Consider the following 23,987-nt stretch of genomic DNA (forward strand, 5'->3'; position numbering starts at 1 on the left):
AAGGGGAGCTGCCATCTGGGACCTCTCAGCCCCTGAGTCCATTCTGGTGGGGCCATGGGCATCGCAGGGCTGCGCTCACGCTGGGCAGTGCCCTGCTGACCTGCTGTGCTGGGGGAGGTGGCTCAGCTGCTAAGAGGAGGGGCCAGTTGAGACCTGTGCTGTGGTCAACTCGGCCTCATCTCAGCATCTCTCTGCAACAGGAGGGCTCCTGTGTCTCGCTGGGGCCTTCACCACTCGCAGGCTCACAGACTCGCTGGCCTGCGTCTTGCAAAGCAACGGAGTGGGGATGGGGGGGGGACTCGGGGGAAGAGGCAGGGCGGCTGCAGAACCTCGCACTGGAACAAACTGAGAGGGGATGCAGTGTCGCCCTGGCCGTGGGGCTCTGCAGCTGCCCTGCCTCTTCCCCACAGCGCCCCCACTCCCATCCCCACTCCGTCAATGCCGGCCCCACGCCAGAGCAGAGCTCTGTGCCCGGCAGCAGAGGAACAGACATTGGCCTCTCCTGATCCTGTAAATTCCCTGGTTCGCGACCGGTCACGTCCCGAAGGAGACAGACCAGCAAGGTACAAGGTGTACCTAATTATCACTTCTCACTACTGATCAATCTTATCCTTCTATAATCCTACAATTTAACTCTATTTTGTATACAATGATTACATATGACCTAACATATTAGTTAATCATAACATCACACAATAAATGAACAATCAACTAAAACCATTGGCTACACATCCATCCATCCATCCATCCATCCATCTGCAATACCCAGCCAGCCAGCCAGTCATGCCTCTGCAATACTCAACTGTCTGTCCAATCACGCGAGAAGAGATGAATGCTCCCATCTATGGCATCAGCTTGTGCAGTTTTCTTGATCCACAGGACGTATTTGGAGACCCTGGTGAAAACCTGGGGTGCTGACCCATCAGGTTTGCCCTGGGAGACAATGCCCTGGGCCTTCCCATCACAGACCAGGGGGCCTCTGGAGCCGCTTGAGAAGCAAACACCAGGTATGGGTTTACAGATGTCCAAGCAAAGGGCGGGCTGCATTCTGTATTCATGGTCCTGAAATCCAGCTCTGTACCCCTCTTTCTGGGGTCTCATGGTCAAGTCACTCTGAGGACTTGCATGGAGTTCCCACCCCAAGGTCCAGGGATCCAGCTGGACCATGTCCCTGATTTCTAGAATCTGGCCAGTTCCTGTGTCTGATTTCTAGCATCCATCACAAATTTCTTTAACCTGCTCAATTCCCATCCCTGATTCCAAATCCTGATTTCCAGCATCTGGCTGACTCCTGCCCTTGATTTCTAGGATTTCCTACTGATTTCTCAGATCCACCCTTGGGTTCTCGATTCAGCAATTCCCCTTTTTATTTCCTAGGATCCAGCTGATTCCTAACCCTGATTTCTAGGATCTGTCCCTCACTGTTTAGATCCATCCTGATTTCCACGATGTGGCTGATTCTTGTCCCTGATTTCTAGAACCTATTGAACATGCAGCTCATTTCCACCCCTGATTTCTATGATCTTGCCAGTTCCTGTCCCAAAATAATTAGAATCCATTCCATATTTAAAAGACCAGCCTAGTTCTTGTCCCTGATTCCTAGCCTCCATCCCTGATTCCTAGGAGCTGGCCAATTTTGGTCCCCGATTTCTGTCCTACAGCCTTTAGTGCTAGGATCTAGTCCAGTTCCAGTTCCTGGTTTCTGGCTGGTTCGCCATGGATCCTGGTTCTCCCAATTCTGCCCAGCCCTGCCAGTGTCCAGTTCTAGCAGCCTCTTGTTCCGGGCGCCGCATGTCCGTGTCCCACACTCACCGGGAATGATGCCTTCCTCTTCTGGGGATCCCCCACACACAGCATCCTGGACAGGGCATAGTGCGGATATGGTTGAGGAAGACACACGCCCTTGCCCATGATCTTCAGTTCCACCTCCTGCAGAGTTGGGGAGGGCTAGGCATTTTCCTTGGTAGTAGTCAGGCCCCAGCCCGCCACGCTGCACACCCCCCTTGTAATGGGGTGCATGACCAGCCCCTCTTCCTGGGCCTGCTTGCCCTCCCAAATCAGGCTCGGAGAGACTTGAGGGTTGTGCCACACCCGTGTCTTTATTCACCTAGCCTTGTCCCACCACCAGTGCCAAATGATATAGTCTTTACAGGGTTTCCTCTGTTTACAGGCAGAATCAGTCTTCAGCCAGGAGGCTTCCAGCTCCCTCCCTGACTGACCTCTCCCTTGCTGCCTGCCTCCTTCCCAGCCTTTATAGCCCTTGGCTTGTCAGGCTGGCAGGTGCTGCCAATCCTCAGGCCGGCATCAGGACTTTTCCGTCAGCCCCAAATCTGCTTCCCTTGATTGGAGCTGACCGGGCAGGGGCTAATTAGATGCTCTTGCACCAGCACCCTGCTACACCCCTCCTACACCTGTCACCGGGGCAGGGGGATGGTGCCCACAGTGTGGGTCAGATTGGTCTCGTCCCTCAGCTGTGATGGGAGAGAGAGAGAGAAGGGAAATCAAACTCCTGTTGGAGGATGGGTCCTGTCCTGGGGGCATGGGGCCAGATGGGATCAGGTGGGGCTTCCCCGTGAAACATGTACAACTTTGTGAGTCCATGTGCCCACTGGAATGAGGTGGTGGGACAGCGGTGGTACCTGCAGCAATGTGAAGTCACTGGGGGTGGGGGGGATGGGATGGGGTGGTATCTGAAGCAGTGTGAGGTCACTGGGGGTGCAGTGACAGGATGGGGATGGTACCTGCAGCTATATGAGGTCACTGGGGGTGAGGTGATATGATGGAACCTACATCATTGGGACCAGGGTGATGCAAAGCGGGAAGTACCTGCAGCAGCATGAGGTCCTTTTCATCCGTCTCATCATTGAATTCTGGGTGAAGGATTCGGTGATGTACCCAGACCTCCTGCCTCCCCAGTTCACCTATTTCAACATTGTGGGCCCCCAGCAGCACAGTGATGGTGCTGTGAAATACAAGGAGGATGCAGGTGCTGCAGACCAGCCAATACAATGGATTCAATCATGGATCATTAGAGCCACCCACTTTAATGAGGTTAACCATAGTGTTGCACCCAGGATCAATGTACAGAAGCCATTAAAATTCAAAATGATCTGGCCAAACTGGAGAAATGTAAGTAAGAAAGAAGTAAATAGGATGAAATTCAGTCAGGACAAAGGCAAAGTACTCCATTTAGGAAGGAACAATCAGTTACACACATAGAAAATGGGCAATGACTGCCTAGGAAGGAGTCCTGCGGAAAGGGATCTGGGGGTCATAGTGGACCACAAGCTAAATATGAGTCAACCGTGTAACGCTGTTGCAAAAAAAAGGAAACATTGTTCTGGGCTGTATTAGCAGGAGTGTTGTCAGCAAGACAAAAGAAGTAATTCTTCTGCTCTACTCTGCACTGATTAGGCCTCAACTGGATTACTGTGTCCAGTCCTGGGCGCCACATTTCAGGAAGGATGTGGACAAATTGGAGAAAGTCCAAAGAAGAGCAACACAAATGATTAAAAGTCTAGAAAACGTGACCTATGAGGGAAAATTGAAAAAAACTGGGTTTGTTTAGTCTGGAGAAGAGAAGACTGAGAGAGGACATGATAACAGTTTTCAAGTACCTAAAAGGTTGTTATAAGGAGGAGGGAGAAAAAATATTCTCCTTAACCTCTGAGGATAGGACAAGAAGCAATGGGTTTAAACTGCAGCAAGGGAGGTTCAGGTTGGACATTAGGAAAAACTTCCTAACTGTCAGGGTGGTTAAGCACGGGAATAAATTGCCTAGGGAGGTTGTGGAATCTCCATCATTGGGGATTTTTAAGAGCAGGTTGGACAAACACCTGTCAGGGATGGTCTAGATAATACTTAGTCCTGCCATCAGTGTAGGGGACAGGACTAGATGACCTCTCAAGGTCCCTTCCAGTTCTATGATGCTATGATTATAAGCTTGTTTAGGTAATGAGGAAGCTGAATCACTAGAACAGTGGTTCCCAAACTGGGGTTCGTGAAACATTAGAGGGGGGTCTCAGGCAAAAATTCCCTAATGGCGGACAGACCATCCCTAGGGACTCTGGGCAGCATGGGGTCGGTAGCCCGGAGCTCTGGGGACTTCCAAGAGCTATGCAGATCAAAGCAAGCGCATCCATCACACTGAGGAGATTTAAACTTCAAGACTCCTTATAAGAAATGGAAAGAAAGGTGGATATTTTTTGCTGTTTTTAAAATTAAATAGGCTGCTAGTGTTGTTTTTAAAATTATTATGAAGAACAAGTTTAAGCTTTGTTTTAACGTGCGTTGTTTGCTTGGACTGCTCACCGCTCGAATACTCGCATAGGAGGAACTCTTTATTTGAGTTGGCTTCTTAAATACCTTCATGCTGTTTCACATCTGATACTCTTTGATGAAACATAGGAGCCTTGTCTTATAACAGGCTTAATCAAAGTGATACAAGCTATGAAACTGAGATCTTGGAAGAGTGTTGCCATTTTCATAATGTAATAAAACTAATACTGTAATGATAAATAATAATTAATAATAAATAGTGTGTCATAAAAAGCCTGTCATAAAAAACAATTTCCAGGATCACTGTTTTTATAATTTATGCTCAGGTAAGGGAGAAAATCCCTGGAAATATTAATTTTTTTGGAGCGGGGTTCGCAAGACTTGACATTTTAGTGAAAGGAGTTCACAGGTTGTTAAAGTTTGGGAACCACTGCACTAGAATCACCACCCATCACACAGGCCTGGCCTACACTTACAACTTAGCTGTGTTGGCTACAGGTGGGAAAACCCCACATTCCTATCCAACGTAGCGGTGCTGACAACCCCCCAGGGTTGAGGTAGCTCTATGGATGGAAGAAGGCCATTGTCGAAATAGCTAACATCGTTTGGGGAGGTGGTGTTCTTACACCAGCAGAAAAACCCTGTTTGTCAGAGTACGCTGCATCTGCTCTAGGACGCTGGGCTGATACAGGCTGTGTCATGTAGACATAGCCACAGGCACATCAGAGGAGTAGAAGCTGAGCTGTTTCACCCAAGGGGTTTCCCCAGGGACCAATTTAGCAAACACAGGGGCTGGGGCACTGACTGATGGATCTGTGTGTGTCTGAGGTAAGCAGCAGGAAGAGCAGAGAAGCAGCCAGAGAAGGCACCAGCCACAGCCAAAGAAGCATGGGTAGTGTGACCCTGTGCTTAGCCGGGGGAGAGAGCTTTTGGACTGAGTGCTGGCTGAAGGAGGCTTGGGACTGTGAGTAAGTGAGTCACTTGTTGCGTAACTCTGACTGTGTTCAGAAAAACAGGACTTTGGACATTCTTTGTAAAAATAAGGATTTCATGGAAAAGTAGATCTAATGCCACCAGCAATTTCTCCTCCTAATGGAAACATCCTGTAAGACCCCACTGACTGCTTAGGCCAAGGGGGGTAACAATACCGTTCCTGGAGCAGCAGATCAGGGTCTCTATTGATGACACCTTCCGTACCCAGCACAACAGTGCCTGAAGCCATTCGTGGCCCAAAAGGACAAGAGGCCAGCCCCAGGACAGGGACTGGCTGGTTCGGGGACGGCAGATGGTGCATTTCTTACGCCAGTTTGCAGTTACAAGGAGCCGCTGTCACCACCACGTCCTCCCACATGAGGAACCCTCTGCAGCCTCCTTTTCTATCTCCTCCTGTCTCTATCTTGACGAAGGCCATGTGGGGTCTGGAGTGACACCCAGCTTCCCATCCCCCGATGATTTTGCCTGGCAGAGAGATGGAAATGGGTAAAACTCATCTTTGAGACATCATGAGGCTGGAGAGTTTGATCAAGGACCCTGTCCCATCGCTCCCCTCAACTCAACTCAGCCCTCTGCTGCTCCGATTGGCCCTTCAACCCAGCCAGCCCAGGTTCCCTGCCCCCTCCTCTTTGACCCAGCTAAGGAGGAGATCACTGACAATCCCCTCCCACCCCACTGAGTTCACTGGAGCATCCCATCGAGGTCGGTGGCTGTGGAGCTCTGTTGAAACCCTGCCCCGAGGGCGACCAGAAAGCAAGTGTAAAAAACCGGGATGGGGATGGGGGGTAATAGATGCCTATATAAGAAAAAGCCCCCAAAATCGGGACTGTCCCAATAAAATAGGGACATCTGGTCACCCTACCTGCCCCACATGTCCCAGGTCAGATCTGCCCCTGTGGCCATGGGGGTTTTTATCTTTCCAGACTCACCCTTCCCTTGCAACACCCGCCCCGTTAATCAAGCGCAATCCCTCCGGCAGAGCCTCCCCAGCAGCCTAGAACTAGCCAGGGTGGGGGACGGGGGATGGGACAGGACAGGTCTGTGCCAAGCCCTGGAGGTGCCTGTCTCTGCCCAGGTAATAGAACAGCCCCGAAGTTGCGGGGCCCTGCACAGGCGGCCGGAGGCGCCAGCTGTGTTCACAGCTCTCCTGGGCTACCTAGTGCTGCAGGAAGAGTTGGGAATCTGGGCGGACTCACAAGGGTGCTGCTGCAATCGCCTCCCGGCTCTGTGGTTGACCCCAGCCCTGGGGCACAGTCCTTGAGCTAAAGGGGCGAGGCTGTTAGCTGGCAGCCGTAGGAGGTTGTTACCCTGCATGTGGCTTCCAGAGGATGTCACACGCCCACGATGGGTGGGTGATATTCCTGGGTAGGAAGCTTCCCTAACACAGACAGGATCCCCACGGATCTATGAAAACAGCTGCCCCTGCTCTGCTTCCCACTCCACCGGGCCGGTGGGGTCTGGCAAGACGGTGAGGAGAAGCTGCCTCCTTTCACAGCCCCCCACCCCAGGATTGCTGTATTGGGGAAGCAGCCCCAGGCCCTTCCACTGAGCCCTGTGCAAAGCTCTGCTCCCTATGCCCCATCCCCCCCATCCCCACCAGCCTGAACCCTGCGGGGAAGAGAACAGCCACGTTGAGCAGGGTTAGCAGCAGCACCCTCTGCACCAGATCAGGGAAGAAAGTGCTTCTCACACAGCTGGGAGACACGGCTGGGTGGGAGAACAGAAAACCTCAGTGTCAAACTCTCTGCCACGTGGCTCTCTGGAGACCGCCCTGCATGGACTGGGGGAGGGTCAGGCCCAGCTGAGTCTGCACAGCTGGACATCACCTGGGGATGCTCAACACCTGGCAATGTGTGACTCACGCTGGGCCGGCATATTTCTCCAACAGCTCTGCTCTACTTCGAGCCGGAATTAACTCACGGATGTCGCAGGGCTGGGACTACACAGGGGTTAAAAGGGTCGAGCACTGTGGCCCCTTCTGGGCTTGGAATGGACAAATATGTACAAGAAACGTGGCTCTCTTATTGCAGCGGGTCAGGGTGGAGGGACCGAGGGCATCTGAGGGCAGCTCTGGGAATCTCTCTCGTGCCTCTGACTCAGACAAATCTGGCCTTTAGCCAGACAGGGATCAGCAACATGGCATCTCCTGGTCCTGGGGAGCGCTGGCCAGCACTGCCCCTGTTACCAGACAGAGAGAGCCAAACGGAGGGGAGTGTGATCACACACAGATCAGTTCTGTCTGTATCTGCTTCAGAGCCACTGGATTTGAGGGTGGACGTAATTCCAGCCCTGCGATGTTATATCCCCACACCCTGTAACCAGAGATCTGTCCTGTCCTGGAGGACCCAGCACCTCCCCCAGATGACACAGGTCAGGAGGGAATTCAGTGCTGGAGACGTTTGTATCAGGCCTGTACTGATTCCAGAGGACACAAGATGGGAGTTGACATTATCAAGCCGTATGATGCAGGGCCTGGGGGGCCGCAGGCCCCGGGCATGCCTGACTGAGCTGCTGTGAGTTGTGGGGAAGTAGTGTGGTCTAGTAGCCAGACCCCAGGCCTGCACCTCAGGATGCCAGGGTTCTGTTCCCAACTCTGCTGCTGGGTGACCTTTGGCATGTCCCTGCCCCCCTCTGTGCCTCAGTTTACCCTGCTCCTCACCCTTCCTCCAGGAGCATCCTGAACAGGTGTTTTGCTGGGGGTGGAAGGCCCTCGGAGGGAGGGGGAGTAATTGGTCAACGGAGCTGCTGGTGGGCGAGAGATGCTGGGGAGAGGGGGAAGAGGAGGAGCTGGGCTGCTGGAGGGTGCTGAGTACCCAGTAATTTTGCCCCATGCGTACTCCAGCCCTGGAGCTCCCATGGAGTCAATGCCTATGAGCCAATGCACGGATAGCAAAAAGCAGTTTAACATTTTGTTGAACTGATTCCTAACTACGAAATATTCGGATTTGCATGGAACTGCCATGGTATGAAATATTTCATTTCAATTTTCCCCATGCAAAAATAGAAAATTGTCTGTAAAATCAAAATTTCGTTGATCCAGAGGACACATTTGGTGATTCTCGTGTATATGCTGGGGCGACGCATGTCCAGATATCCATTGGAGACAATGCCCTGGACCACCCCGTCACACACCAGGGGCCCGCCTGATTCGCGGAAGGAGAAGAACATCAGTGACTGGCATTTCCCAGCCCAGCCTGTCCAAGAGAGTTCTCAGACTGTGTGACAGTTGCTTTCTGTCTCTGAAGGCCAAGCCCTTTCCACCGTACAGAACCGGCCTGGAAATGGGTGGGCAGAGAGTGAAATCTAGAGATGGGCAGAATGATATACCCGTGGAAAAGGCAGTTTATTCAAAACTGAATTTTTTCACATAAAATTTTGATTTTACAGACAATTTTCTATTTTTGCATCACCTCTGACTGGGTCCTGATAGAAGTTTATGGAACAGAGCTAGGCCTCATGGCTTGTTTAGCCTGGCTGTGGGTGACTATTCCCACCCTCTTGGCCCACTTCACATGATTGGCCAAGTCTTCCCCCAACAGCATGGGGATGGGATAATCATCATAGACTGCAAAAGTCCACGTACCTGACCAGCCCTGGTACTGGACAGGCAACATGGCTGTAGGCAAATTGAAAGAGTTGGACTTGAAGGGTTGAATCGTCACTTGGATCTCTGGGTTGATTAAATTGGGGTCCACTAAGGAAGCATGGATAGCTGACACTTGTGCTCCGGTGTCCTTCCACGCGGTGACCTTCTTCCCGCCCACACTCACAGTTTCCCTCCGCTCCAAGGGTATCTGGGAGGCATCTGGGCCTGTGGATCTTTGGTGTGATTCCGGTGCAATGAACTGTAATCTGTTGGGGTTCTTGGGGCAGTTGGCCTTTACATGCCCCAGCTCATTACATTTAAAACATCGTCCAGCTGACAGGTCACTGGGGCGAGATGAGTTGCTGGAGAACTGGGTGGTGGGACAATAAGGTGTCTGGAGGGTTCTTTAGGAGGTAGGTGGGGCCTTGGGCGGCTCCCGGTAATAGGGTGTGGTCTGGTGTTGTCCCTTCTGGTCTCCACTCCAACTGCGACCAGTTTTCTTCTTCTCTGCCACCTCCACCCATCTGGCTCCAATCTCTCCTGCCTCGATTACAGTTTTGGGCTTCCCATCTAGGATGTATCTTTCTATTTCCTCAGGAACACCCTCTAAGAATTGTTCCATTTGCATTAGGAAGGGCAAATTTACTGGAGATTCAACACTTGCTCCTGATATCCAGGCATCCCAATGTTTCACAATGTGGTGGGCATATCAGGTAAATGACACGTCTGGTTTCCACCTTAGGGCTCTGAACCTCCGACGAGAATGCTCGGGTGTTATCCCAATTCTGACTCTCGCCTTGGATTTAAACAGTTCATACTTGTTCATGTGTTCTCTAGGCATTTCAGCCGCCAACTCAGCTAAGGGTCCACTGAGCTGCGGCCTCAGTTCTACCATGTATTGGTCGGTAGAAATGCTGTACCCAAGGCAGGCCCTTTTGAAGTTTTCTAAGAAGGCCTCCATATCATCGCCTGCCTTGTAGGTGGGGAACTTTCTGGGATGGGAAGTGGTACCTGTAGAAGGATTGCTAGGATTTGTTGGTATATTCTGCTGAGCTTTTACCTTCTCCATCTCCAGTTCATGCTTCCTCTCTTTTTCGTTCTCCTCCTCCACATGCTTCCTCTTTTTTTCCTTATCCTCCTCCACATGCTTCCTCTCTTTTTCCTTCTCCTCCTCCACATGCTTCCTTGCCTCCATTTCCCTCCTGTGGGCAGCCTCCTGTACCTCCTTCTCCAGCCGCATGAGCTCTATCTGTCTTTCATGTTTCTTTTGTTTTTCCTCAGCCTGAAATCTGGCTAATTCCAGCTTTTGTTGAGCCCTGGATTCTGTCATCCTAACCTCTCTGTTTTTAACTAACTTTACACCCGAGGTTTAGAAATAAACAAAGAAAACTTGGCTGTAAAATTTTGCTGTGCTGGAATAGGATACCTATCCTCTGATAGTGATTGTCAGCCTACAGAAAAAGACAATTCCCTTTGTCTCTGCTCTGGCCCCAAATCAAAGCAAAAAACCTCCAACTACTTGGAAACCTGCTTACCAGCAGCCCAAAGGAAAAAAAAGATTCCTTTTCAAACCTGTGCTCCTTGCAAAAAAAAATCAAAATCCTAAAAAAAACCCCTGCCACTTTTGTCTCCAGGCAAATGGGTAGAACACGCCCCCCCCCCCCCCGGTTTACTTTTAGGGAAAAAAAACCCCTCAGGTTTGTGAAGACTGTATATTTCCCTGCAGGAGATTAACTACTCTGCCTCCAGGCAAAGAAAACCTGCAATTTACAAAGATAATCCCCTTTTGTCTCTGCTCTGGCCCCAAAGCAGAGAAAAAACTAGCTGCTTTCAGTTGGACCTCCTTTCCAGCAGTCCCAAAGGAAAAAAAATTCCTTTTTAAATCTGTTTTTCTGGTTCAAAAAATCTCAAATTGATCTCAGAAGGATTTCAGGTTAATCCCACCACTCTGCCACCATGTCAAGGTTCCTTCCCCACTCTGAACTCTAGGGTACAGATGTGGGGACCTGCATGAAAATCTCCCAAGCTTACTTTTACCAGCTTAGGTTAAAACTTCCCCAAGGTACAAATTAATTTTACTCTTTGCTCTTGGAATTTCCACTGCCACCACCAAACTCTAACTGGGTTTACTGGGAAACGTAGTTTGGACACGTCTTTCCCCCCAAAATCCTCCTAACCCTTGCACCCCACTTCCTGGGGAAGGTTTGGTAAAAGTCCTCACCAATTTTCATAGGTGACCACAGACCCAAACCCTTGGATCTTAGAACAATGAAAAAGCATTCAGTTTTCTTACAAGAAGACTTTTAATAGAAGTAAAGGAATCAGCTCTGTAAAATCAGGATGGTAGATACCTTACAGGGTAATTAGATTCAAAACATAGAGAATCCCTCTAGGCAAAACCTTAAGTTACAAAAAAGACACACAGACAGGAATTGTCATTCTATTCAGCACACTTCTTTTCTCAGCCATTTAAAGAATTCATAATTTAACACATACCTAGCTAGATTACGTACTAAAAGATGGGATGCAGGTGGTACCTGAAATATCCCATAAATGCTGGCACATGATGGCGTAGATTACATTAGTGGACCGGCAGGTGAATAAACCAGTGACGGTGTGGCTGATCTGGTTAGATCCTTTGATGGTGTCGCTGGTGTAGATATGTGGGCAGAGTTGGCATTGAGGTTTGTTGCATGGATTGATTCCTGAGTTAGAGTTACTGTGGTGCGGTGTGTAGTTGCTGGTGAGAATATGCTTCAGGTTGGTGGGTTGTCTGTGGGCGAGGACTGGCCTGCCTCCCAAGGCCTGTGAAAGTGGGGGATCGTTGTCCAGGATGGGTTGTAGATCACTGATGATGCCTTGGAGAGGTTTTAGCTGAGGACTGTATGTGATGGCCAGTGGAGTTCTGTTGGTTCATTCATTCACCTGCCCATCCACTAATGTAATCTACGCCATCATGTGCCAGCAATGCCCCTCTGCTATGTACATTGGCCAAACTGGACAGTTCCTACGTAAAAGGATAAATGGACACAAATCAGATATTAGGAATGGCAATATACAAAACCCTGTAGAACACTTCCACCTCCCTGGGCACACAGTAGTAGATTTCAAGGCAGCCATCCTACAGCAAAAAAACTTCAGGACCAGACTTCAACGAGAAACTGCTGAACTTCAGTTCACTTGCAAATTGGACACCATCAGCTGAGGGTTAAACACAGACTGGGACTGGCTCGCCAGCTACAAAAGCAGTTTCTCCTCCCTTGGTGTTCACACCTCCACTGCTAGAAGAGGGCCTCATCCTCCCTGATTGAACTAACCTCGTTATCCCTAGCCTGATTCTTGCTTGCATATTTCTACCAGCTTCTGGAAATTTCCACTACATGAATCCGATGATGTGGGGATTGACCCACAAAAGCTTCTGCTCCAACATGTCTGTTAGTCGATAAGGTGCCACAGGACTCTTTGCCACATTAACATTTAGCCATGTTAAAATGCATAAAGTTTGCTTGTGCCCAGTTTACCAAACAATCCAGATCACTCCTTATCAGTGCCTGTCCTCTGCATTATTTATTACTCCTCCAATCTTTGTGTCATCTGCAATTGTTATCTGTGATCTTTTGTGTTTTCTTCCAGGGCATTGATAAAAATGGTAAATTGCATTGGGCCAAGTACCAATCCCTCACCTCACAAGAAAAACACCCATTTGCTGATGATTTCCCATTTACAATGTCATTCTGAGATCTATAATTAAGACAGCTTTTAACCTATGTTAAACCTATGTTAAAACCTACCATGGATCATGGTAATCTTATATCATTCTAGATCTTTCATCAACCTGTGTAGTATCAAGTCACCTAACAGTATATTACTCCAATACTGTTATCTGTATCAACCACACCTGTAATCTCATTAAAAATAAAAAAGACAAGGTGGTTATATCTTTTATTGGACTGACTTCTATTGGTGAGAGAGACAAGTTTTGGAGCTTACATAGAGTTCTTCTCAAGGGCTGGAAAAGGTTTTCCGGGTGTCACAGCTAAGAACAAGGTGGAACATATTGGGTGGGTCCCATCTCTTCCTAGCACTCCTCCTTCCTGGACCAACATCCCACGGTCGAAGAATCCAAAGCCAACACCACCTGTGCAACCACACATTTCCCTCCAGAACTCGATGGTCCCTACCTGGGCCTTTTCCTTCAATGGGGAGGATGGACGAGAACACGACTTGTGCCTCAAACTCCTTTATCCTTCTTCCCAGAGCCACGTAGCCTGCAGTGACCCGCTCAAGGAAATTCTTGGCAGTATCATTGGTGCCCACGTGGAGAAGCAGGAAGGGGTAGCGGTCCGAGGGCTTGATCAGTCTCAGCAGACACTCCGTCACATCCTGGATTGTCGCTCCAGGCAAGCAGCAGACTTCTCGCGTTTCCTGGTCTGGACGGCAGATGGATGACTCCGTCCCCCTTAGGAGCGAGTCCCCGACCACCACCACCCATCTCCTCCTCTTGGGAGTGGTGGTCATGGAAACCCCATCCCTAGGACAATGCATCCCATGCCTTCCGGGCCAAGGGGTCTCCTAATCCCTTCCCTCAGATACCTGTTCCAAACCATTCTCCGCCATAGTACCTGGGCAGCGAGCCTGAAAATGGTTTCTTACCTCTGTCTGCACTGGGGGTACCTGAGTTCTCCTCCTCCTGGAGGTCACACCCTGCCACTTTTCCTCCCCGTTCTGCCCTCTCTGACTCCTCAGCATGCTGTGCCTGCAGGACTACACGCCGGCTTCTATGCAGAAACTCTTCATTCTCTCTGACGCATCGCAGGGTTGATACTTGGGTCTCTAGTCCCTTAACCGTCTCTTCCAATATGGAGACCAGCTTGCATTTCGTACAGATGAAGTCGCTTCTATCCTTTGGGATAAGACAAACTTGGAACATCCTGTGCAGGTCACAACAGCTGATTGCTCACTATCCATATGTTGTGTTTACTGCACACAGAAGCCTGAAAGGCAAACAACTCCGTGGGAACTCCCACCAGGCGAAATCCCAGGCAAACTCCCTCTGTTTGCCTGTCCTGCCGTTCACTGTCCTGGGCCATGGCTGGGGCACATAGGTGCTACCGTAGTACACCTAATAAATAATGTACAGCACCTGGCACAATGAGATCCTTTGCCATGACCTGGTCTTCTATGGGCCACCATAATAAATGTAATTAATACAGTACAGCTCCAGCACAATGGGGCCCTGCTACTCTGACAGTCCCGGCCACGCTGAATGTCTCAGGTTGAACACCCAAAACTGGCATCACCCCAGTGTCTGAGCTCAAGCTGCCATCAGTTCTGTGGGTGCCACAGGACTGGGCAAAGTGGTATGACAAGGCAGGGGCATGTACAGGGATCAAGCTGGGACGCTTGGTGATCTGAGCCCAGTCACACACCAGGGTGGTGAATCCAGCCAATGAAATGTCCTCCATCTTGGTACAAGAGACCTGGCCACCTCCCCAGAGCTGGAACTCTGTCCTGGAGAACTGGGGCTCTACAAAGGATCTAGGAAGGTACACAGTGAAGAAGCAGTGCCGTGAGCTCCCCACACACCGCAGGGGCAAAACTGGCCAGAGCCTGGGCTGTAAAACCAGGGGCATAGGAGCAGGGAGGGGATTTTGCCTCTCTATGCAGCATTGGTGAGACTAATACCGGCCCTGGGATGGGGGAAAGGCTGGCTCCAGGGGGTGGGGAATACACATGGGACCTTTGCCCGATAGGGGATGCCTGCTGTGAGCCAGCCCCATGGCAGGGGACTGGCTGGTTCAGGGGGTGAGATGAGATGTGGGCCATTTCCCCTCTAGGGCATCTCTGTCCTGCTGTCACTGTTCCAAGCACCAAGTTCTGCCCTTCCCCAGCTCGCCTGTTTCCATGGGCTGTGGGTAACACTGATTGGTATTGATGCAGGGTGAGAAAACACACCCCGTCCCACTGCGTGTGAGATAAAGGCAGGTGGCTCTGAGCACCCTGATACCAGTGCCCCACCCCAGACATTGTGGACGTGACACCCAAAATATCTCTGACACCCCCCAACAGATTGTAAGAGAAAGACAACTCCCCGGCTTCTGCTGCAGAGCTGTCCTTGGGCTGTGAGCCCCCGCCCCCCCCCCCCCGCCCCGCCCCGATCGGGACAGTGGGCCAGAGCCCAGCTGGTGTCAATGGGACGTAGCTCCACTGATTTACCCAGTGTTGGATCTGGACCACGGTTTGCAGAGGCCCCGAGAGACACTGCAATGCCCCCTCAGCCCCAGGCTCCGCTCTCCCAGCCTGTCGCACAAACTGAGCTTTGTTCCCTTCCGTTGCCCGTTATCTGGAGACCAGCTAGCCAGGGGCCAGGCAGTTATGAAACATCACACCGAGAAAACAAAGCTGGTCTTGAAAGTTTTCTAAGAACCAGGAGAAGAAGGAAATGACTCAGCCCATGGGGAGTGGAGAAATAACAATTTGCAGAGAAAGATGTAGACATTTAACAGTCTTGCTGGTGCAGGCCAGAGGCCGTTTGGTGTGGGGGGGTGGTATGTGACCACAAATGCTCCCCCAGATTTGCTGTTTAGCTTATACGGACCATGCTCACATGGACTGAGCATGCTGGATAGCACTGCTGAAACCTGCTGCCCTCATTCTGTGCCCCCACTATGGGCAGGCATGGGTAATCTCTGCCGGTGACCCTCAATCCCGTCCTGCAGACCCACCATCCCAGTCCTGGACTCAGGCCCTCAGAGAGCTCCGTTTGTGCTCCCTAACATCTGACTCTGAGAACTGTTTCCGTTCGTGACACGGCCGTGTGTGGGGACACACCTTTCACTGCCAGGGAGACAGGGAGATGTCCCTGCTCAGATGCTGAGCTTGTCAGTCAGGCCTCAGGGCTGACAGCCTGCTGCAGATGGGAGGGTTTTATCCTCCAGGCCATTGCCACTGCGGGTACGTCAACTCCACAAAAAAACGCCACGGCAGCAAGTATCAGAGGCCAAGTCAATTGATCCCGTAGGGCGGACCAGACTGGACACAGCCCCAGCTGTGCAGAGCCCAAGACGCTGAGTGTCTGCAGGTGTTGGGGGCCCGTCCTTTCTTCCTGTCATGTGACTGGGTGTACATGCCCCAGGACAGCCTCGCACCCACCTATGCACTGGGAACCTGACCCTAAGGTTTCCTGTCCCCACTCAGCTGGGGCTGCAACCCTTCTGGGCCCAGGCAGAACTGCCGCCCCCTCCTTAGACAGTCCATGAAGATGCCGCTTGTGGGCGATTAGAGGACTTCCTCTGAGAGAGAATAGGGGGTTCTCATGCTCTGTGGGTGCTGTCTCAGTCGTATTAGGGCACCCTGAGGGAGTGGGATGGTGAAGGAGAAGACCAGGGGGCTTTATATCTTTAGGGGTCATGTCTTCAAGCTCTTCTCTGCAGCTTCGTGGGCTCAAAATGTCCAATTTACCACAAGAGAAGTCGAAATTCGCAGGTGATCCCATGACTCCTGTTGCTGGGTCTTTACGAAATACACCAAGGCATTTCAGGAGAGCTTGGAGCTTGATGGAGAAATAGGGCCGGGGCCTCAGGGCAATTTGAAGCCACTTTCTGGGGCCCAGAATTGTAGGCGCGTGAGATGTTCAAACGTCTGGACAGCCAGAGTCACATTTCCAAGTGGTCACCCCTGTTGTGTGGGGACATTTGCACCGCCTGTTTAGGGCCTTCCCCATCGCCCATCACCATGGTATCTGTGCTCCCCCATGTCCACCATGGGTGGACTATGTGCTCCACATCCTCTGGGAGAATTTCTGCCGTGGGCTCGGTGGCTGGGCTACAGGAAGTCCCAGCATGGCCCCCATCCCCTTCTTACTGCTCTGAGACGCACGCTGGGGCAGAAGCGGGGAGCTGAGCCAAGCCAGCGGGTGACTCAGCATCGGCTGCAGTCCCCACTAGATGAGCTGCTGGAGCAGAGGAGACGGGCGAACTCCAGATGAGCCCAGCACCAGGTGAGAGATGCCCCGTCCCAGGCTCCTTCCCCTCGAGAGAGGTTATTTTCCAGACCCAGCTCCCTCCCTCGTGCCCCCATGTGTCAGTGGAATGATGCTGAGGTTTCTGAGGGTGCCTGTGTGTGGTCCCAGCTCCCCGTGAGGGGGGCGCGTACGTGACCTGTGGTTTGCTGCTGGCTCTATAAATCCCCCAGGACTGGGGCTTGAGCACTGTCACTTTCCCCAGACGGTGACGATGCTGATCCTGATCCTGCTGCCGGCGGCCTTTCTCCTGCCCCCCTGGGCTGGGGCTGGTGAGTGCGGGGGCATCAGGGATCATGGGGAGTAGAGCCGGGAGCTCCTCTGGGCTGTTTGCAAATCCTGGATCCTCCCCAGAGTCAGATGCTTCTGCCAGGGTGATCGCTGGCTCCCAGGACCTGGCTAGGGACGGGTTTGGAGGTGGGGGTGAAGGAGTCTGGGTGGTGGAGCTGGTACTGAGATAAAGCCCCCGAGAGACACACAGAGAGCTTGAGAGCAGGAGAGAGACACTGGGGTATCTCAAGTGGGGACTGGGAGCCAAGACGCCTGGATTCTAGTCCCTGCTTGGGAGTGGGGTCTAGTGATTAGAGTAGAGCTTGGGGGTGACAGCCAGGACTCCTGGGTTCTAGCTCATTCTTCCTATGTCTGTGCTGTCATTTTAAATCGAAGTTCTTTAGGGAAGGGACTGACTTTCCCTGAGGGTCTGCGCAGCACCCGGCAGAACGGGGCCCTCCTCTGGGTTGGTGGCACCATATGCAAATAACAGCACCAGACTGTCAAAACAGCCTCCTTCATATGGACGTCAAACTAACATCCATGAGTCGTCTGTTAAAACGTTCAGATGTGAGCTGCACACACACTTGTATGGCTTTAATTAACCTGATTTTAAACCACATCTGTAGTTCAACTGGGTCAGCTCTGCCTGTGGCTGCCCTGATATTGATTTAAACCTGGCCAAAGCATCGGAAACTTCCCAGGGGCCAGTTAACCTCAGAGAACCAGCCTTCAACCCATACAAGTGTCTCAGGACGTGCATTTGCACAAGGTTAAAACAAACCATGCAGTCTGGCAATTCCTAAGTCCTACATCCCTCTGATGGTTAGAGACCCTCTCACTTCCACCTCCATCTATCCCTGCCCAGTTTATCCCCATTTGTTCTTCTGCCTACGTTGTCCTTCAGCTTCACCAGCTCTCCCCCGCCCGTCACCTCCACCCTGATGTCTTTACACCAATTGTCTAGCTTTGACTTCATCCACGTGGGCTGAGACGTGTTCAGAGTTGGTCAGAAAAGTTTTTCCCTGGGAAATTTCGACTTTTCATTGAAAACGCCCAAAGTAATTTGTTTTTCTAGTAATTTATTTTTATTTTTTCAAAAGATATATAGAGACAGAAAACAAACAGCAAAATATACATAAACTTCTAATAATGCATAAAAACCTCATAAGATATTAAGTATTTGCTACCGCACCTTTGCTAAGCTTGAAACATTTAGTTATCTATAATATGAATGGTTAGAATATCAATCACTTATTGTATTCCACAATTTACAAACAAAATATGCTTTATAAAAATCCTGCTAGTTAAAGAAAAATTATTAAAGTAAGATAAAGGCTAGAAGCAAAATTCAAATGAGAGGCATAGATACAGGGAGTGGAAGGAAGTGGGTAGGGAAGCGGGGTGGTGAGGTGGACCCATGAATTTGACAGGATGATCAGATACTTCCAGGAAAGCATCTCATATCTCTAACAACTTCTCTTGGGAATCTCTGTAACAGTCGATAGCTCTTTCCCTTGGCAGCCAAGCTGAGGATGTCTATGCTCTAATCTTTGATTGTTGGTTGTTTTTTGGATTTCCGTTTTGGCGGTACTTGCTTTTCACTGCTGTTAGTGCTCTGCTTAGCCAAAGTCTTTCTGTTTTATTCTGCTTCCAGTTAACACCCACTAGGTTGAAAATTACAGGTTTAATTTTATTTGATGGGGGGAAAAAACACTGTCCCCTTCAGTTCTGCCCAAAGCCTACTGGTCTATGAGCATATGGGTGAAGTCAGCACCTTCTGTGTCACAGCTGATTTAGCAGCACGTGCATTGAACAGTTGAAGAGGGGTCCAATGCATCCTCCATAGGATTTCCTGTGGAATTCATCTGAAATGTAGCTCCAAGGAGCAGTTCGGAGCATGGGCTACAATTTGTTTCCATTTGGTTAGCAGAAAATTATTGGCCTGGTTCCTTCTCCCAATGCTTTTTCAGAGGATGAGTGTTTAGTTCAAATTTGCTGGCCAGGTCTGCATAACGTTGCCATAGATCCTGGCAATCTTGGTAACATTTGGAGAAACAAAAGCAGTAATGGCTGAAGGGCTGCGAAGGCAGCAGGGCTAAACAGATGGGGGGCAGCATGTTTCCCTTTCATACCTTGCCACTCCATCTTCGTCTGTAGTGTGACCAAAATTAAAATTGTTTTGGTGACTAAAAACTCACACATTTTCAGCTGAAAACTGTCAAAAACTGGGGGGGGGAACAATCAGTTTTCAAAAAAAAAAAAGAAAAGCCAAAATGTTTGAGGAGAGGAGATGCCTTCTGGAAAACTTTTCATTGTCTAGACAATCTGATTTTCTGTACAAAAGCAGTTTGGAGGGGCAGCTTTGGACCAGCCCTGGATTGTCACTAGGGGTTGCTGGAGAAGGTGAAATGTCAGCAGGGGACCTGTCAGTGGCGTTCTGGCTGATGTTGACACCCAAAGCCGTTACCTCAAGGCAGTGCGATTACTGACCCACTCCCGGTGCGTTTTGCTCCAATTCTCCACCTCGCGAGGTCAGAGCTTTAGTTTTATCCTCTGGCCCCATGGGGTGTCCAGTTTGGGGCAGAGCTCAGGATGGGGCAGAGTTCCAGGCACACGGATCCCCCAGGGAGAGCACCACAGGGGGTGGTTTGAGGCTGTGGGGACTCCCCTTTGGGATGGGGAGCTCGGTCCCAGCTCGGCCCAAGGAGACAGTGGGACTCTTTATATGAACCTGGTCCCCACACAGGCGAGATCATCGGAGGCCGGAAAGCCCAGCCCCACTCTAGACCCTACATGGCCTGTCTGCAAATAAAACGTGGGGACAAGAGCTATCGCTGCGGAGGGTTCCTGGTGGCGGAGAACTTCGTGCTGACGGCCGCTCACTGCAATGGAGAGTAAGCACCTCTGTGCTGGGGATGTCGGGGCAGGTCGGGGTTAGCGGGTGATGGGGGAGCCGGGAGCTCTGGTGCTGTCACAGGTTGCAGGGAAGGAGCAGTTAGTGTGACAGGCTGGGAGAGCAGAGCCCAGGGACATGACCTGGTCAGGGGGCGTCGCCGTGTCTCTAGGAGCCTCTGCAAACCATGGTCCAGATACAGCTCTGGGTAAATCAATGGAGCCACAGCCATTGGCACCAGCTGGGGTCTGGCCCATTGCCCAGATGGGACAGGGAGGGGCTCACAGCCCCAGGACAGCTCTGCAGGGCTCTGGGGTGGGGGCAACTGGGCATAGACCCCTGTCTGGATCTAGCTGGGAGGGGTCCCCCGTCTGGAGGGGAGCTGAGACCCAGGGGTCAAGGGGAATGAAGGCGTCTGAGATCAGTGCCTGAGTGTCCCATGCTGCCCTGTCCCCACAAGATCAGTACTTATGTCAGACCAACATGTGCCCACCCCCCACCTCAGTACACTCCTGCCCCAAATGTCCATGTCTTGCTCTTGGCTTTTACAGCAAGATCAGTGTGTGCCTGGGAGCCCATGACATTAACCAAGGGGAACCGAGCCAACAGAAACTCTCCGTGCGCCGCCGGATCCCCCATCCGCAATACAACAGAGAGACCCGTAATAATGACCTCATGCTGCTGCAGGTAACACCCCACCCCATCACCCCTCCCGCAGTGACCTCACACTGCTGCAGGTACTACCCTCATCCCATCTACATTGGCTGTAGTTTCTCTCTTCTTGGATTCTCTCTCTACCCATCATCAGCTCTGACCTTCAGATTGACCCTGGAGCTTGTGTCCTCTCTTGTTTGTAGCTGGAGCACAAGGCAAAGCTCAATGAACAGGTCAGGCTCATCCCGCTCCCCCTGGCTCATCAGGGAGTGCAACCAGGGACCGTGTGCAGTGTCGCCGGCTGGGGCCAGACGAGTGCACAGAACAAGGAGCTCCCCCATAAACTCCAGGAGGTGGATTTGAAGGTGCTGGATGATCAGACGTTTATAGAATCATAGAATATCAAGGTTGGAAGGGACCTCAGGAGGTCATCTAGTCCAACCCCTGCTCAAAGCAGGACCAATCCCCAATTTTTGCCCCAGATCCCTAAATGGCCCCCTCAAGGATTGAACTCACAACCCTGGGTTTAGCAGGCCAATGCTCAAACCACTGAGCTATCCCTCCCCCCTGAGCTATCCCTCCCCTAACGTGTCTGAAGTATCCTGGTGGGCCATATTCTAAATATAACAGCTACACGATGATGTGTGGGGGGGACCCAAAGGAGAGTAAAGCCTCTTTTAAGGTGAAACTCCCAAGCGTCCTTGATAAATCCTTATTATTAACGAGGCTCCTGCTGTTGCAGCTGGGCCCACAAGCTAAGATCAGAGATCAGGCCCTGCTGCGCTAAGTGCTGTACGAAGCAATGGGAAAATATCTGGTCTTCTCTCGGGGGGTGGCGGGGGACAGAGACTGACTGGGAGGAGTTGGGGGTTTGTTGAGACAGGCTGGGCTGTGGGGGGGCCCAAGCAGAGACCATCTGGGTAGCAGGGGGGGTGTCACTAAAGTGTCCACCAGTGTTTAAAGAGCAGTGGGAAATGACTCACTGAGCTTTTCACCATCTGTGGCTTGTTTTGTTTCGCAGGGTGACTCTGGGGGCCCCCTGGTGTGTGGGAAAACAGCCCAGGGCATTGTCTCTTGGGGGCCTATAAGTGGTAGCCCCCCAAGGGTCTACACAAGAGTCTCCACCTTCATCCCCTGGATACAGGCCACAATGAGGAGGCTGCAGCCCTGAGCCGTGCTGGGAATCGCTACATGGGCTGGATCTGCGCCGCTTCTGCCCTTTGCATTGGCCCAGATGCAGGGCCTGCTTTGCAGAGGGGCTGAGTCCCCCAGGCTGATCTCCCCCACCCCAGACACCGCTCCTCTCAGGCAGTGCCCCACCCATGAGCATCAAGGCAGGGAGCCTCGGGGAGTTAGGAGCCATGTTCAATTCAAACTCCCACAACTCCCTTGGCAATCCCAACCCAGGCCCTTAGGCTGCGTCTTTGCTAGGGAACCAGCTGGTTTATTTACCCCGGGGTAACGGACACGATCCAAACCCTGGGGCAGACCCGGCAGTTTGTAGCCCTCCCCCATGTCAGCCAGTTGAGTGACCGTTTATGGGAGATCCTCATCATTACCTGACCTGCTAACTTCTGTTAAAACTGCAGCCTGCCCTATCCTCACTGGGCCTTTTCCACATGTTATTTCCCCCGGGGTAGCCACCGCCCATTCCAAAGACACCTGTTCCCAGCACCGACAAGGAGAGTGGGAGTTTGTTCATGGGAAGGGAAATTGGGAAATTATGCACCTAACTGATTTCAGCTGAAATGACAGCTCTGAGCACCTCCCCCTAACCTCCGCTGCCCTGCCCATCCACGCGGCCTGGTGCATTTCGCTCGCTGCTTCTTAGCCAGCAATGAGTAAAAATGAAGTTGCAAAACAATGAATTGGTGCCTTCCTGGGAACTGAATGAATGCCCCCCAGCCTCGGACTCCCAGCTAAATTGTACCTAGCAGGTGTAACCAGGGTTTTGGGCCTGGTGGTGAATTCACCCCCTGGGTTTGAGTAATTCATGCCGGATCTGCTAGAAAGACAAGGAAAATCACCAGTGAAAAAGCAAATCACTGTGTGACTGATATTTACTCTGGTATCCCACCACTGACACCTAGGCCAACTCCCTGCCAACAGGAGTGCACTTTAGGCCCACTGGAGGAGAAATCAGTACCAAGGTATTCTTAGTTTCCCGTGTACGTCATTCCCCTTCCACTCTACACCTGTCTGGGGACAGAGGGGTCACAAACAGCTGGCAGGCCAGTCCCGCTATCAGGCATCTCAGCCCAGATGTCAAGGCCTGATCCCAAAGAGACTCTGTGTGTCCTCCCAGCCTGACTGGCTCTAATCAAGGGCTATTCAGGCAGGAGGCAAACTCCATTGCTGTTTGCAACAGCTCCCCTGCAAAGAAAATGCATCACAAACCTAGCCCAGTGCAGCAGGGATCCATGGACCAGCTCTGATGCTCTGGGAAGAGACGTCTCAGACTGGGATACGGCACCATCTGCCAATGCCTATTAGTGTCATCTCATTGTTCCCCTGGTTCTTCCCCGTCAGCCTGTCTGTAGCCACTTGTTTTCTCCTGTCCTATACCTAGACTGTGAGCAACTGGGGACAGGGGCCATCACTGTGTTTTGTGTTTGTACAGCACCTGGCACACTGGGGTCCTAGGCCATAGCTCAGAGTCCACCTAGGTTTTACTGCAATACACCTAACAAGTCACCTACAGTGGCAATGGGATTATTTGCCCTGACTGGGTCTTCTAGGCGCTACCATAATACACCTAATAAACAGTGTACAGCACCCAACACAATGCAGCCCTGGTCATCTGACAGTCCTGGACCTGCTCAGGTTGGACGCCAGAAACCAGAGTCACCCCAGGATCCCAGCTCAAGCTGCCACCAGATCTGTAGATGTCACAGCACTGAGCAGTGTGGTAAATGCTGACAAAGCCAGGGCAGGTGCAGAGAGCAAGCTGGGGCACTTAGTGAGCTGGGCCCAGTCACACCCCAGCGGTGAGAATCCAGCAGATGCAGCATTCTCCATCTCAGCCCCAGGGAAGTGGACACCTCCCCAGATCTGGGACTGTGTCCTGGAGAACTGGGGCTCAACAAAGGATCTAGGGGCGCTTACAGTGAACAAGCAACACCATGAACTCCCCATGCACCACTGGGGCAAAACTGGCCAGAGCCTGGGCTGTAAAAACAGAGGCATAGGAGCAGGGAAGGGATTTTGCCTCTCCATGCAGCATTGGTGAGACTGATACCGGCCCTGGGATGGGGGACAGGCTGGCTCAGGGGAGTGGGGAATGGACTTGA

General features: G+C 51.5%; 1 protein-coding gene across 1 annotated transcript; it reads left to right on the forward strand.

Annotated features, from left to right (window-relative positions):
* Nucleotides 1–17,091: 17,091 nt before the first annotated feature.
* Nucleotides 17,092–21,868, forward strand: LOC140896639 (mast cell protease 1A-like). The gene is made up of 6 exons (XM_073308564.1): nt 17,092–17,149; nt 19,897–20,044; nt 20,595–20,730; nt 20,901–21,073; nt 21,280–21,379; nt 21,719–21,868. The coding sequence occupies exons 1-6, from the start codon at nt 17,092–17,094 to the stop codon at nt 21,866–21,868; spliced, it is 765 nt and encodes a 254-aa protein (XP_073164665.1).
* The last annotated feature ends 2,119 nt before the right edge of the window (nt 21,869–23,987 follow it).

The sequence above is a fragment of the Lepidochelys kempii genome, chromosome 13, assembly GCF_965140265.1.
Source record: "Lepidochelys kempii isolate rLepKem1 chromosome 13, rLepKem1.hap2, whole genome shotgun sequence".
Lineage (NCBI taxonomy): Eukaryota > Metazoa > Chordata > Testudines > Cheloniidae > Lepidochelys > Lepidochelys kempii.